The sequence below is a fragment of the Microcebus murinus genome, chromosome 17 (assembly GCF_040939455.1).
Source record: "Microcebus murinus isolate Inina chromosome 17, M.murinus_Inina_mat1.0, whole genome shotgun sequence".
NCBI lineage: Eukaryota > Metazoa > Chordata > Mammalia > Primates > Cheirogaleidae > Microcebus > Microcebus murinus.
Genome location: NC_134120.1, coordinates 56,120,883 through 56,136,966, shown reverse-complemented (window position 1 = coordinate 56,136,966; position 16,084 = coordinate 56,120,883). Strand labels below are relative to the sequence as shown.

Below are 16,084 nucleotides of genomic sequence, written 5' to 3'. Positions count from 1 at the left end.
CAGCAGAAAGTTATTAAAGGATCCAGTTGGCAGGATATGGACTATTTCTATCCCTGTGTCAATAACAGACATATCTCTGAATGCAATCTCTACTTTTAGTCAAACTTATTACAGCTGGCCCCTGCACCACATGGGGAGTTAGGGACATTTCCCCCCACTGCAACACACAATTGAAAATCCACGTATAACTTTTAACTCCCCAAAATCTTAACTATTAATAGCCTACTACTGACTGGAATCCTTACTGATAACATAAATGGTCAATCAACATCAACATATATTATGTGGATTATTTGTATTATATACTGCATTCTTATAATAAAGCTGGAGAAAAGAAAATGTTATCAAGAAAATCATGAGGAAGAAAGAACGTATTTACTATTCACTAAGGGCAAGTGGATCATCATAAAGGTTTTTATCCTTGTCATCTTCATGCTCCGTAGGCTGAGAGGGGGAGGAAGAAGAGGGCTGGCCTTGCTGTCTCAGGGTGGCAGAGGCAGAAGAAGTGGAGGAGGTGGAAGGGAGCCAGGAGAGGCAGGCACACTCAGGGTAACTTCTATTGAAAAAAAGCCGCATGTAAATGGAAACACACTGCTCAAACTTGTGTTGTTTAAGGGCCAACTGTACATGGACCCTTTCTGATTTATATTGGGTCAAAGATTACAAATTCTCTCCTAGTTTGGTCTGGGTTCTGCCCCACCTGTGTGCACAGCCCTGCAGAGAGCTTCCTCCACGGCTTGCTGAGTCAGGCACCCCACTCCTCAGTAGGTACACAGGCAAATGCCAGGCCTGGCTTTGGTGAAACCCCACTGCACGACATGACAGCAGAATTAATGGTATTTTGTTCCTTTGAAATCTTGTTGCTTTCTTCCTCCTAGATAATATCATCAAGAGGATATTTAATATTTTGAAATTTACCTGGGTCCTTTTTCTGGCAACAGTGGACAGTTTCACCACTTGGCTTAACTCCATTTCAAGGGAGCATATTGATATCTCTACAGTTCTGAGAATTGAAAGATGCATGCTGACCAGAGAAATTAAGAAGGTAACACTGTTGGTATAATTCTTTTTCTTTCTTCCCACATTAATAAAAGACTTTACGAATCACTATCTAAAACTCCAAGTAGGATTGGACAAAATCCTTTCTTTCCAGGCAGTCATTGCATAACCCCTTTTGCTTTCTATATATTTAAATCTATTCCACGCTCAGTATTAAAATAATCGAAAACCATACACACATGCATGCTGATACACACATGGTCCTGGGATAATGGCTACTTTGTGTATTCTGTCCCCTCCCCTCACCAAAGTTGCAGGTATACAGACTTAGCACTGTCCTATAAAGGATTATAGCTTTAGTCTGGAAGTTTGATCTGAAATCTCTCATAAGAAAAATTAGGATGTATGCAGAGCAGCAAAAGATAATCATATATGGTTATGATTGTATTTAAAAATAATACTTCATTTCTGGAAATGTCACCATGATTTTGCAAAATTATCTACATAAGAAGAGATTTCTTATTTAGAATTACGTATTAATATTGGGAACCATTTATTAGACGAGTCAACATCGGTCTCCAACTTGTGTGGTTTTAATCCCTCTTCCAGGTATGTGTGTGCACAGAGAGTTGTCTGTATTGAGAAATGCCAAGTACCTCAATAAGAACTGTGGCAATGTCTCCTTCTCCTTAGGGCAATGTTCCAACTCGGGAGAGCATCCACATGTACTATCAGAACCACATCATGAACCTTTCCAGAGAGTCAGGACTGGACACAATTGACGAACGTCCTGGAGCTGCTTCAGGTGCACAGACAGCCCACAGGATGGATAGTTTAGATTCACATGACAGTATCTCCAGGTATTTCACTTTCTAAACAATGGGTTTGCTTTTGACAAGGGTAAATGAGGTGGATGTCATCAAATATGAGGAACAAATGTACGAGGTGAAAGTTAATCAGAAACTTGCCTGGGTTCCACCCTCTTTGGACTATCTCCTTCTGCACAGCAAAGCCTAAGGAACGCTGTCCTCACCTAGCCTGAGCCAGATAAAAGCAGATATCAATGATCAATTAGAAATACATATATAATTCATAGGCATAATACAGAGATTTCCAAGCTGAAGGCAAGTAAGAATGATCCCTTCTGATCCCAGAATTACTGTTTGTGTCAGGGGTTGCATCTTTAGTGCCTTTCGAAATAGCTGATCCACAAAGTATCTTCTACACTAGGATCTTCTTCCTCCTGTTGCTATCCTTGATCTTTTCCTTTCAGAACTGTTACTTTTTAAGGTTCATAATAAAAATTCCAGAAAGATTCTTTTACCTTCCATGTTCTCTGAGTTTTATGACCCTATGCATTGTTTCACAGCAGGATGGGCAGTGACACAATGCTATAGTGGCCATGCATTGAGCATGCGCCATGGGCCAGCACCAAACGCTGTACATGGGTTACCTTATCTTATCCTTTAAGACCCTATGTTGCATGTTGTTATTACCCTACATTGCAAAGACAAAATTAGTTACAGAGAGGTTAAGAAATATCCAAAGTTGCACAGCTAGGAAGTATATAAAAGCAGATCCAGGATCCAAAATCATGTGATTCAGCTCAGAACCCAAGCTCTCAACCACAGTGGAAGGCTGTCTCTAGTTACCTCTTCCTGCACCACGGGCCAATGTACTGCCTATGCCACAAAAACCTGAGAATTCTTTGCATCATGGTGTTCTAGATAGCTACTGTCAATTTCACAGAGCTAACTTCTCAGTTAAAGCAGAAGTCCCTGTCTTAGGAGGAAACTTACCTTGCCCAGGGTGATTAACTAGACTGAATGGATTATACCTAGAGCCATCTTCATGGGTAGAGAATTGTATCAAGGATAATATTCATGTGTTTATATTTTTCATTAAACATGTTGAGAAGCACCTATTCTCTGCTAGGCCCCAGGCTCAATTTTGGGACAGACACATAAAGAGTAGTCCCCTAAGTGGTCTGAGCCAGCGAGGAATCTCTAAGATAAAGCCGTTGCCTCCTAAAATACCTGCCATGGGGAAGATAGTAGAGACTGGCTGTCTCTGACTGCTGGTGGAGAAAGTCCCTGATGGCTTTAGAGTCATACTTCATAGACTGAGCAAGGGACTGACAGCCTGGAGAACTGTTTGTCTTTCACAAATACGGAATGTATTTCCAGATGAAATAGGGGAGGGAACTGAGGCCATTTTATCAATACCAAACCCAAAATAGACAACTGGAAATTGAAATTGTAACCTGAAAGGGAGAGGTGGGGAAAAAAATGTTTTGCCTTGAAGTGCTATTTAACTGTTGCTGAATCGGTGTATTTGAGCTTCGCTAATTGCACCCATTCTTTCAGTACCCAATAATTATTACTGATTCAGATCCATTTTTATTGGTATGGAAAGATCTTTTCAATATATATATATAGTAAATATATACACATTTAGTAAAAATCTCAAGTCTTAAAATAATATCTATGCTAAAGCCTCATTTTATTTTTTAAAATATATGTATTCATGCATATATCAATTTAAATGTAGCATTTGTATAGATAAAACTGTGCTTTGATACATCTCTTTCTATCTCTCCAAAATAGGTACTGATTCTTTTAAAGGTCTTTGAAAGAAATAAGGAGATTATCTTTTTCCTTTAATTTGACAATAATCTTTGCTTATTTATAAGTTTATTTATAAGTTCCAAAAACACAGATGTTTCAGATATCATATATTTTTGTGAGAAGAAGAAACATTTAGGACAGAAACTTTTCATGATTTCAAAGTCAAACTTTTATTTCCTAATTGAGATTCTGTTTAATATGTTTTTAATTCCTAGTATAAAATAATTGGTTATTTGAAAAATATGTCATGGTAATAAAACTTTCTTTTTCATTCTCTTTCTACCCAAGCACATGTACATTCTCAGTCATTAATTTCTGAAACCATTAGTAATATCAAAACTTACAAAGAGAAAATTTAATATCATATCTTTCGATTGGTTAGTGTTAACAGGACCTCATTGTATGTCTTCCTGAAAACATCCCATAATCTACATTTTCAAAGAGGAGCTTCTGTCTTTTCCTTTGACAGACTTCATTAAGACAAAAGTCATTATTTATTTTGAATTTTATTTTTATTTTTTGAAAATCATAAGAACTGTCCTATTTAGAACCTGCTAACCTTCATAAATTTGTTGTTGTTGCAAAAGTTCTCTCCATATATACATATAGATCAATGTATTTAAACTGAATTGTTCTCTCTTTAATTCATTTTAATGCTAAAACTTAAAATACATTTTTGCCCTCTTCTACCTAAGCCTCATGCATTCCCGCCTTATCTCATTGTAGCTCTTTCCTCAATAATATATGGAGATTGCATGGGCAGGTGTGCAAAAGTGTACAGGCGTGTGTCGCAGGGCAGCTGGGGGGCAAGATTTGTCAGAATGTAGTGGGCGTGGGAGATGCTAACTAATGCTGCATCCTAGTTGCAGGGTGAATGAAGGTGAATTGGGAAATCTAAAGGTTCATTAATTCACTTTAGGAACTATTCATGACCAAACAACATTTTTCAAAAACCAAAGGAATGATAAGATGAAAAAAGTGCTGAGATTCTCTACACATACATTTTCCAAATGATGTTTCCTTCTTTCATTTATATATTTTTTTGCACAATATTTATAAATGTATCACTGCCACCAGCTTTAGAGAGTGCCACTCTGCAGGTATCAAATATGGACTGAGTCTGATCCAAATTATGTTTTCATTTTTTCTGAATTCCAAAATAAAAGGATTCAGATAGCTCTGGTGAACTTTACTGAAAGTCATGTTCATATCCAATTGGAATTATTTCCTCTCACATAGTGAAAAATACAATTATTTTCATATATAGTATATAGTTTGGCCAATGCACCTTTGCTTCATTCTTCAAGAAAATATGATGTTGCCCCATCATATGATTCTTAATATGTTTCAAATTCATTTATTTAAACCTCCCTCTCTTGCCTCATTGCATAACACAGAGATTTTTTTTTGTTACCTAAAATTCTAAACTTGGTAAGTGAAAGGGTAATAAATGGAATAGCCTTTTTCCATTAATTTGTGATAACACAAACAGTGATTGGTAACATTTTTCAGTGAACCTCTTTTGAAATTTCATAAAGCTATATATTCTTTCACAGGGGAAAAACATATAAATACAAAATTATTTCATGAAATATCAAGGGTTTTATAGGCCTCCTGAATATCAAACAGCCTGGCTTGAGAATAGAGGCTGCAGAACCAAACTCTGCAGCAATGGAATCAAAGAGAATATTTGAAAGTGAATTGAAAATAAAGTTTTGGGGCCGGGTGCGGTGGCTCACACCTGTAATCCTAGCACTCTGAGAGGCCGAGGCAGGCGGATTGCTCGAGGTCAGGAGTTTGAAACCAGCCTGAGCAACAGCGAGACCCCATCTCTACTATAAATAGAAAGAAATTAATTGGCCAACTAATATATATAGAAAAAATTAGCTGGGCATGGTGGTGCATGCCTAGTCTCAGCTACTCGGGAGGCTGAGACAGAAGGATCGCTTGAGCCCAGGAGTTTGAGGTTGCTGTGAGCTAGGCTGATGCCACGGCACTCACGCTAGCCTGGGCAACAAAGCGAGACTCTGTCTCAAAAAAAAAAAAAGAAAGTTTTTGTAAAATGAACATATGTGAGTCCTCTATTAATGACTTTTAACTGAATAACAATTGACAATATGTCCAATTAAAGAAATTAAATATTATAAATCACAATTAAGGAAGAAAAAGGAAGAAGAAGAAGATGAAAAACTGTTTAAAATAAAATTAAATAACTGCCCGGAAATTACAAATATAAAACCATACCCATGACCAAAAATTGTGAAGTAGGAGATATTTAAATTCATTGATTAATTTTTAACAAAGACTGTCACAATATGCCCCAAATTATAAAAATGTCAATCAATAAATACATTTACTAGTACAATAGAAAACAAGCATCTTTAAAATTAAGTTTTAATTGATTTTTTTACTTTGTTTTCCAACCTAAAGAAAGGGAAGGCATAATAGGGCCCATTTTGTTGCCAGTAAAGGAGTTTATATAAGTGCCCTTCTTGGCTGAGCCACACACCTAGTTTCTCTACTTTGGAAACTTTTAGGTTTCCACACAATAATTTGTCTACATTAGAGTCTCCAGGAAGCCATGCTGATTGCTGGAAAGGAACCTTCTCCAGAGGAGATTGCACTGTGGAAGCTCGTGCCCAGACACCTGTGTCATTGAAATGGCCACCAGTTGCCACCTCCCAGCAAGGACATGCTCTCCCAGCAGCCAGTCCCCTTTAGGGCTCCTGGTCTGGGATTCGTGTCACAAATTCGACCTTTGGGCATATAGTAGATGCCCAAAAATGCAGATGGGGTCTGGGTGAGAATCTAACACATTAATTTGTATTCCCTTTGACTTATTGGAACAGTCACAATTTCCTCAAATCCAGGTGTAAAACAGCAAACTTATTTTTTAATGGTTACTTTATGAAATCAGATGACATCTACTTTCCCAGAAGATAAATTAGCTTTAGCTTAAATTCCTGCAAGAAACATTAGTTACAGTCTGAAGAGCATTACCAGATATGAAGAGAGTGGTTATCATTTGAAATATGTCACCTAAGAGGTTCCTGTGTTCTGTGGGAGCTCAAGGTATGGGGTCCGCAGGCAGGGGACGACAGCAGTCTCCTTCCCATTCACTTTCAAACTGTCCTGAGTTGGATGGCAAGTTGGTCACCTCACAGAGAGGCCAGTTGTGTGGGATCATGTATGTTCTGAAGGTGGGAAGAAGTAACAGCAGAACTCTACCCAGGAATTAACAAGATAAATAAGGCTTTTGAGATAGAATCATCATCTCCCAAGGAAAACTGAGCAAGTTACAAGAGCCTGTACAATATCTTTCTGCCTGCAGACTCCCAAAAGGCTACAAGGTTGCATCTCTACAAATATGAAATGAAATACAGAAACTCGAAGTTCCTCCCTCTCAGAAATATAAAATTGGGGCCTCAGAAAGGAGAATTGATTTATCTAATGCCCAATAGCCAGTTAATATCAGCGTGAGGACTGAAGCCCAATCCTAGCTGTGCTTGTACAATGAGTTTCTAGTTTATCTTGTCATCATCTCCTCATTTTTGTCCAGGACTTGGTAACAATAAAGGAGTTAGGGGCTGGGCGCGCTGGCTCACGCCTATAATCCTAGCACTCTGGGAAGCCTAGATGGATGGATTGCTCGAGGTCAGGAGTTCGAAACCAGCCTGAGCAACAGCAAGACCCCATCTCTACTATAAATAGAAAGAAATTAATTGGCCAACTAATATATATAGAAAAAATTAGCCAGGCATGGTGGCACATGCCTGTGGTCCCAGTTACTTAGGAGGCTGAGGCAGTAGGATCGCTTGAGCCCAGGAGTTTGAGGTTGCTGTGAGCTAGGCTGACACCACAGCACTCACTCTAGCCTGGGCAACAAAGCGAGACTCTGTCTTAAAATAAAATAAAATAAAATAAAATAAAATAAAATAAAATAAAATAAAATAAAGGAGTTAGGGCCTTTAATGAAAAGCAAAACAAAACAAAAACCAACCTCTATGTCCTTATCAGAGAGTATCTGTTTGCTCTCATGCCCACCTCCCCTGTCTTGACCACATATCTGTGATCTGCACAGAAACACGGCCCCAGTGGAGCAGCCATGAGATTGTGCTCCAGCACCTGGGACCTGAAAAGCTCTATAACTGATTCCTTGCCTGGATGACTCCAGTTCCCTCCTCCCAGACTCCCAAAGGTAGTTCCATCCTGAATAGCTTCCATGTTGGTCTCAGGACCCCTGATGACGGCATGTGGCTCTGCAGGCCAGGCAGCCAGTAGGCTCCAAGTGAGCTCACATGGTGACCATGCTCAGCCCAACAAGGTCAGCCTGGACACCAGCCAGCCTGTGCCTCCCAGGGCCTGTGCACCCAGGTCAGCCCACACAGTAGCACTCAAGTTGGAAGGTAAATATTCCAGTTGTCTCCTGAAGAGGCTCTTTGGGTCATCTGTCCATCTTTGGGAAGTTAAGCCATTATGCTTGTGCCATACCTCTATTTGCTTCTTCCGATTAGTGTCCTCACCCAGCAGTGGCTGAGTCCTGGCCCTGCCATGCTCCCTCCCCAGTCATTCGCTGTTGGGTACCAGGAGATGAGGACTTTAGCCAATGAATTCTCTCCCTTGTGGCGTCCACCAAGACCCAAAACATGATCCAGAAGAAAAATTAGGCTAAACAAAAATTTAACAGAAAAATGCCCCTGCCGTTGCTAGAGTTCTTTTGTTTTTTTTCTTTACAGCATTTTTATTTTATTTTTGATGTTGGTTTATATCCAGTTGCATATCAAACCAGCATCTCCACGACATGCAAGGCATGTAGTTTGGCTTAATTGAGCATCACTGAATATCACTCAAAAAATGAGGTAGAAAATTCAGCTTGCTGTGGTCATTTCTGAGTTTCCCTATCTCATTTTGGAGGCTGTGTTAAAAAAAAAAAATTGAAGTCTTTTATATAAATTTTACATGAGCAGTTATTTCTGCTTAAGCAATTTGGTTAATAAATGCTCTCAATGAACACATTGTGAGCTCCAAATAAAGAATATCTTCTTTAATTTAAAAAAAACTCTGTTACAAAATTACAATTATGTAAATTCTGCTTTATGAGAGAAATATTGGGACTTGTCTTAATTCTATTTCCCAGTCCCAGCCAGAGAGTGCCATTTCATAATTTATCACTAGCCAATATGTTTTTAAAAATCTAGTACTTGTGTGTTTCCTTTCCTGCCAACCAGGCCATTCCCTGTCCTGGAGCCCCACTTGGTGGTCTTTGTTGGTGGTGTTGGTGTTGTGTGTGGTTTGCTGCATGGCAGTGTGTGGTCAATTGATCCGTGTGTATAACCTGATGTACCACTGCTGTTTTAACACTCTGTTTCTGTAACTGTTTGCGCTGCTAGCTGCTACACTGAAGCAACCATGCTGTTCTCAAGGCAGTCTACCCTTGATGATTTAGATGGACCAGAAACTGTTCCTAAAACAAGTGAGCGTGCTCGGCCTAGGCTCCGTAAAATGTTCAGCATGGATATGTCCTCCTCATCAGCTGACAGTGGCAGTTTAGCATCAAGGTGCTTAACTTGTGCATGCTTTGTTCCATAATTTTATCACCATTTCCCCCTTTATGTCATTGCAAATATGAGTTCTTGTGATGTATGTTTTTATTTCATTTTTATTTTAGCGATCTGCATGACTAACAAAGCATAACCACCGCCCTTTCTGAGACATAATTGTTCTCAAGACAGTCTATTAAACTAACCACTCTTTAGTTTTTGTCAGTTAGGAGTTTTTAAAAAATATTTGTTATAAACATTGTCCTCTATTTTTAAAGTATTTTATACTTTCCATTTTTTTAAAGACATAATTGTTTCCTCCATAATTTAGAGCTTATGTGGGCAGTCCTGGAGGGGGGAAATCTGTCAGGAAAAGTAGGAAAAAAGTAGTCTCACGATTGCATCCAGAGATACATGCAGTAGAAAAAAATCTAAAATTATGACCATATGTGGTCATTTTTAGTTGATATACATAAATATGTCCACACAGTATATACATCATTGACATAAAGTCAGAATATATTATACCATAGGTTTTTGAAAAGAATACTATTATGCAGAAGAATGTATCATCTTTGTAGCTTATAACTAGTTTTGTTTGGAAAAATTACTTTGCTTTAACTTTTGTCATTAAGTTCTACCCTAAAACAGTAATCATTTAGAAATGCAATCATTTGCACATGACCCAAAACTCTTTTTTTGAATGGCCTTACAGTGGTCAGTAGGTACATAGAAGAAGTATCAACTACTGTTGTGCTTATGAAAATGGTCCAAACCAAAGCAAGTCTTTATAACTCATAGTGGCAAATCAGAGGGTGCTATCTTCTTTTTGCCAGCAGCTGTGATTCTTGACACAGTACTGCGGTACACTGGAGCCTGACATTGACGAGAAGGCCTTGGCCATTTGGCCTCTGGGTGGCTCATGCTTGCTGTGCCAGTCCTCCCTTTTGAGTCCTGAAGGTACTCTCAGCCCCTAGGGGGGCAGACTCAACCCCAAACAATAGGGAGTATGCTTCTAGTTGGTTACAGTCATACTGGAAGTTAGACCTGGTATGAGGTTGGCTACGCGTGATCTGAAAATTTCTGGGTGGTGGGTCAATTGCATGACATTCCTAGGAAGCTATATCTAATTGAGGTAAGTCTTAGTGAAAATCTGGTTTGGCCTGGCATTCCATGATGTACACCGTTAGGACGAAAGCCCCAGGAATATTTACCCCTGAGCGGGTATCAAGGACTTATGCGAATCTGGTTCTTCAGTCACAAGATGCCATGAAGTGCTCTGCCAGGGCTCATTCATTCATTTGCATGCCTATACTGGTATCTATGAAGAAAAATGGGTACATTCTGTGTATTTGAGAATCTCTTAAGATTCTGGAACCCAGTTGCTCACATATCCCATTAGGATAATAGTACATGTTTCAGAACCTAACAAATTATACTCCTACATTGACCAGATTCCAAACCCCCAGGTAATTTTGCCTGTCCTCCCTCTGGTGGCTGGATGTGTCTGGGGCGGACAATAACAAAAAGCAGGCCGTAAAGGTCACTGGTCCAGCTGTGCTGTTTTCATGTCCAGCCTTTCTGTGTGAACATGATGGAGAAAGTTAGAAGATGAAGGAATAAAAGGAGGAGAGGAAGGGCACACAAGAAAAGAGGGCATACATTAGAAGAGGAACTGGTAGAAGAAAATAAGTGAAGTTGTTGGGAGCTGGAGAGCAGAGGGGGATGCCTTGGGGTGGAACGAGCAGCTGAGAGGGTGAAGGGCCCAGAAGAGCTCATGCTGGTGAGGAGACAGACTGGTTCCTTGCCAGGGGAAGAGGAAGGCTCAGTGGGCAGTGGCTGGGAGCTGGGGCCATGGTAGAGGAGCACAGTCAGATGTGATGTACACCAATGAGAAAAAGGCAAAGGATGGAAAAACAAATGTTAGAGAAGAGTGACATTTTTTTTGTCAAGCAGGCGGTTGTTTAGCCAATATTCTATCAAAAAAGTCATTCCCTTATGGATCTGGGTGGGCCCATTGCACAGGAAGGAAAGTAGAGTACATCTTGGTCAAACCTACAGATGTGCTCTTTAAAGTAGATAGAGCGGCAGGTATGCCATGCCAAGCATGTGTCAATTTAGAAATAAACGCTGGGCCCCATGGCTGTGAATCTTGACACCACTTTCCAAACCTCTGTGCACAGACGGGCTGTGCTCCCTGAGAGCACGGGCTGCTCTTGGTCTAAACTGAGCGCCCGCGAGCACCCTCGACGCTTGCATGGGAGAGGCTGCTGCTGTTTGTCAGTGTCCCGAAGGGACAGAACAAATGGAATGCAGAAGAGAATGGGGCATTCATTTGCTCCTGTGCCTTAATATTTTTACGTGGGAGTCCTGACGGTCTCCTGAGGATCTGGACAGGCTCCCAGGCTTGTGGGTGCTGAGAGCGGGCCCGCGCCCTCCCTTTCTCCCGACAGCGAGCCCACTCAGTGCACCATGCTGTACTCGCGCCAGGGGACCACCGAGACCATCGAGGAAGTCGAGGCAGAGCAGGAGGAGGAGGCGAGGGGCACGGCTCCCGAGCCCGCGGGGGCCGATGGCGAGTCCGAGGCCGAGGACCAGGCCGAGGACGAGGCGGGAGCCCTGAGCCTGGAGGAGGCGGGCCTGACCCCCGAGGGGGAGTTGGCGCAGTTCTCCGCTGTGGACAGGGACGTGGAGGTGCCGCCCTCCTACAGCAAGGCCGTCAGCTTCGAGCACCTGTCCTTCGCCTCACAGGACGACTCCACAGGCAAGAACCACATGGTGGTCAGCCCCGACGACAGCCGCACCGACAAGCTGGAGTCGAGCATCTTACCGCCCCTGACGCACGAGCTGACAGCCAGCGAACTGCTGCTGAACAAGTAAGAGTCTGGCAGGGACCCCACCCTCACCCAGAGATCACCACTTACATGCACACTCTAGATTTATATGCAGAACAATTCATGCGTTTTTTTAAGAAGTTCACCTAGACGTGTAGAGCAAACATGCAATTTCAGGACCTCTTGCACTGAAAGTACAAAACTAACTTCAGTCCTCCCATGACTGAATTACAGAACCAGCAAAAACTGCCCATAGACCTTTGTGTTGACATTTCTTCCCATAATAAAGTCTGATATTAGGTTGTCTCCAAAAGAAATACAGGCACATAAGAAGTGGGGGTGCATCAGGAAGGATCATGCTAAGTGAAAATCAGTCATCTGGAGACATTAAAGACAAGTGTATGTTTGTCGTGCTGTTTATTTGAACAGAATGTTTCACGACGATGAGCTTGAAGAATCAGAGAAATTCTACATGGAACAGCCCCGGTTCTTGCTGCTCTTCTATGCCATGTACAACACTCTGGTCGCCCGCTCAGAGATGGTGTGCTACTTCGTGATCATCCTCAACCACATGGTCTCGGCCTCCATGATCACCCTCCTGCTCCCCATCCTCATCTTCCTCTGGGCCATGCTGTCTGTGCCCAGGCCCAGCCGCAGGTTCTGGATGATGGCCATTGTCTACACCGAGGTAGGCCTCGGGCACCCACTCCTCGCGGGTGGCTCGGGCACTGTGCAGGGGAAAGCGCAGCTCCGCAGCCCTGTGCCCTCGCTCCAGATGGGCCCGCCCTGCCCGCCCGACAGTTTCACCCGGAACGCTCAGCTCCGTACACATTCTTAGATGCGCCAGTGACTAGCACTGACAGTTATCTAGTGCCCACAATTTCATGTGTCTTTTCACATTTCACACCTCACGCCTGGTAGGTGCTAGTATCATTCCCATTTAACACCTAAGGAAACGTCTTCGGTGACATTAAATAATTGACCCACAGTTGCCCATCCAACTGGCAAGTGGTAAGACGCTCTTGAGGCCTGGTTGCCTGACCTAGAATATGAACCACCAAGACAGGAACAGTCTTACTCATGCAGAACTGAGCCTCGTGCCTGGCGCCACGGGGTGGCCAGTGAAAGGCCACTGAATTCAGTGAGACAGTAAAGCACTTTGAATGTAGTTTGACGCAGCATACATATTTTCCATTTTTAAACCTAAAAGTCAGCTTTCATACAGCACAACACAAAATGCTACAAGCACCTGCTTAAAATCTGAACAGCACAAAGGGTGGCTTGGCAGCCTGTTTTCATCGTGAGTGAGGGGAACATGGGCAGCTCGCCCAGTCGCATGCACCTGCTTTTCTGTGCTGCCCTATTAAACATCGCAGAAGGTCACAAATTCCCATGAAAACCACAACGGCAGTAAAAGAAGCGCAGTGGGCTTCGTGCCCAGGACTGCCATGGTTCTTTCTATTCTTAGGTTTGCAAAGATGGCGGTTTTCTTCCTTGACTCACATAGAAAGGTTTTCACTTTCAACAGCACTGTAATCATTTCTTAAATGACACTGCTCCCCACGGAGGCACATTTAGAGCTTAGAAGTTTTGTGGGTTTATAAGTAATTCGACAATAAAATTAAAACAAAGTTATACAGTAAATCATATGAAAAGTATTCAAAGTATGGATAGCATGTATCTTATTTCCATAATGAAAATAAAGGATATAAAGCCAAACATTTATCTATCACTTTAATTGGCCTCTCCAAAATAACTGTTCCTAAACATTACTTACATTACATCACTCCGGGACACAAATGACTGCTGGGTTCAGGGAACGGCACCAGTCTGCCACACCTCTGTGTGCATGCATCTGTCAGATCCCCTTTCTTACCTAGGCATGAGGTAAAAGGAGGAACCAAGAATGTGGAAAAGGGAATAAGAGCTACTCGTAGTTTTCACCTCAAAAATAAGATGTTCCTGGTTAAGTTGGGGCTCTGCATTTTACCTCACATTAAAGAGTGAAGTAAATGGGAAATTAAGCTGATGTTAACTCATTCTACAATTTGTACTGTGTGCCAAAAGCAGAGAACTATGCACAAGGATACAAAGATAAGTAGGAAAAAAAATAGATGTTTCTGGGTTTTAGTCACTGACAGACTAATATAGCACGCAGATATGAGGGCGGAAAGTGAAAACGGTATATATCCAAACCACATCATAAGCTCCTAAAGATTACAAATTAAAGAAATAAAATATAAAGCTATAAATATGTTTCTATTCAGGTTTGTCCTAATTAGCATATTTTAGCTGAATAATGATATAAATACCTAATTAAATTTAGCATAAATGCCAAGTAGGGGAAATGACCAATCATGTGGCGCCATGAGGAATCTGGCCTTTCTAGATGTGTAATTGAAGACACTTGCCACAGTAAGCTGTTCTTGTTATAAGCCAGCAGTCTGTGAGGATGCTCGTGTTGTTATCCCACATCATTGTGTGCATTCCTACCATCAAAACTGTGAAGTGGGTATTTTTCTTAATTTTTATGTCATTGTTTCTTTTATACAGGTAAATCTATTCCTAAGAGGAGGAGTAATTTTTTTTAATTTCTATCATCTGTGTGTAGGTGGCAATTGTAGTCAAGTATTTCTTCCAATTTGGATTCTTTCCCTGGAATAAGCATGTGGAATTATACAAAGATAAACCTTACCATGCCCCAAATATCATAGGAGTGGAGAAGAAGGAAGGTTATGTTCTCTACGACCTCATTCAGCTCCTGGCTCTCTTCTTCCACCGGTCAATTTTGAAGGTAGGGGATGTTAACAACTAACCAGCTGGCGCTGATGACTGCAGCCCTGCCATGTTCCTGCAGAGCCTGAACACTAGGATTGGCCTTAGGGCCAGGGGGCAAGTGGGTGGTATCTACTTTTATGGCCTTTTTTTTTTTTTTTAAGAAAAAAGTTATGTTCATTTAGTTGTGGTGCTCAATTATAGAACTTACAACAAATCTGGGAGAAGATTTCCCCATATTTCTATCCCAGGTTGAACACATCGTAATTAATCCACATTTGTGGACTGTTGCTTGCTTGAATGGTATGCAATGTCTTAATGCCTGATGCACTAAATTCTACCCCTAGTTTAAGGCAGAACATCAGAGAGCTAATTTGGAGTGGACCCTATTGCCTCTTGTCTCCACCCCAGCTTCTGCCTAATTTCTTCTACTACAATTGCTTTTTATTACATAGTTTCTTGTCATGGAACCATTAGCTTTTGGTTAAGAGACCACATATTAAATGGTCTGGTGATGCCCAGAGCTATGCTTCCTTAAGCTTATTGTTGAGGAATCCATTCATTACCCTGCTGTGGCAAGACCTTTATACAGGACGACCCCACCTCAGATTCAGTAACCCTGCTCCTTCTGAGCAACTTCGTGGTTTTTTTCTTCTCACACACTGTGAATTATAAACTAAGGCTATAAATATGCCATTAAACTCAATATAATAGAAAAGATTGCATAGCATACGTTTTATGTATTAAAGTCCTTATTGTCACAACCTTACTTTCCTTCTCTCATTTTAACCTTGTCTTCATTTATAAAATGTTTTAAATTTATGTTATCAAGTAGAATCTTTCTGGGTCCCTTTTTAGAATAGGGCTTTGCATAAGTTAATGTACATACATGCACACACAGCTATGTATCAGTGTGTTTAACTGCTATCTTAGCTCAGTGAGCTATTTCAAACTAGGTTTCATCTGCATATGTGCTAGTCCAGATCCTCACTGTATCTTGCAAAGTGCCCAAGCCCCCAACCTTCCATCCTGGGGGAGCCTTTCCTGGGTCACTGGAGCAAGGCAGGTTTATGAAAGGTGTGTTACCTAAGGAAACCAATTAGCCAAAATTGAATTTGCCTAAATTTCGCAAATTTCTGATGGATATGTTAACTGTTTGAATTTATTCAATATACTGATTCTTGCTAAGACTATGTTAATAAATGTGTTAATATTTTTAGATCTAGAAAATTAAATTTTTAAATTAAATTATTAATTTTCATTTAACATATGATGGTATAATTTTGACCACTTTAGAATTCTTTTGCAA

At 41.0% G+C, this 16,084-nt stretch overlaps 1 protein-coding gene across 2 annotated transcripts in view; it reads left to right on the top strand.

Moving 5' to 3' along the window:
* The window catches only part of PIEZO2 (piezo type mechanosensitive ion channel component 2), a 449,399-nt gene that overhangs the window by 399,320 nt on the left and 33,995 nt on the right, over positions 1–16,084 (top strand). Inside the window, exons 36-41 of one of the 2 annotated variants that reach the window (XM_075993690.1) lie at positions 879–1,045; positions 1,693–1,859; positions 9,017–9,184; positions 11,620–12,042; positions 12,430–12,688; positions 14,612–14,794. In XM_075993690.1, the coding sequence (XP_075849805.1) occupies positions 879–1,045; positions 1,693–1,859; positions 9,017–9,184; positions 11,620–12,042; positions 12,430–12,688; positions 14,612–14,794 (1,367 nt within the window). The remainder of the gene's footprint in view (positions 1–878; positions 1,046–1,692; positions 1,860–9,016; positions 9,185–11,619; positions 12,043–12,429; positions 12,689–14,611; positions 14,795–16,084) is intronic. The other variant, XM_012746201.2, reaches the window with a different exon arrangement.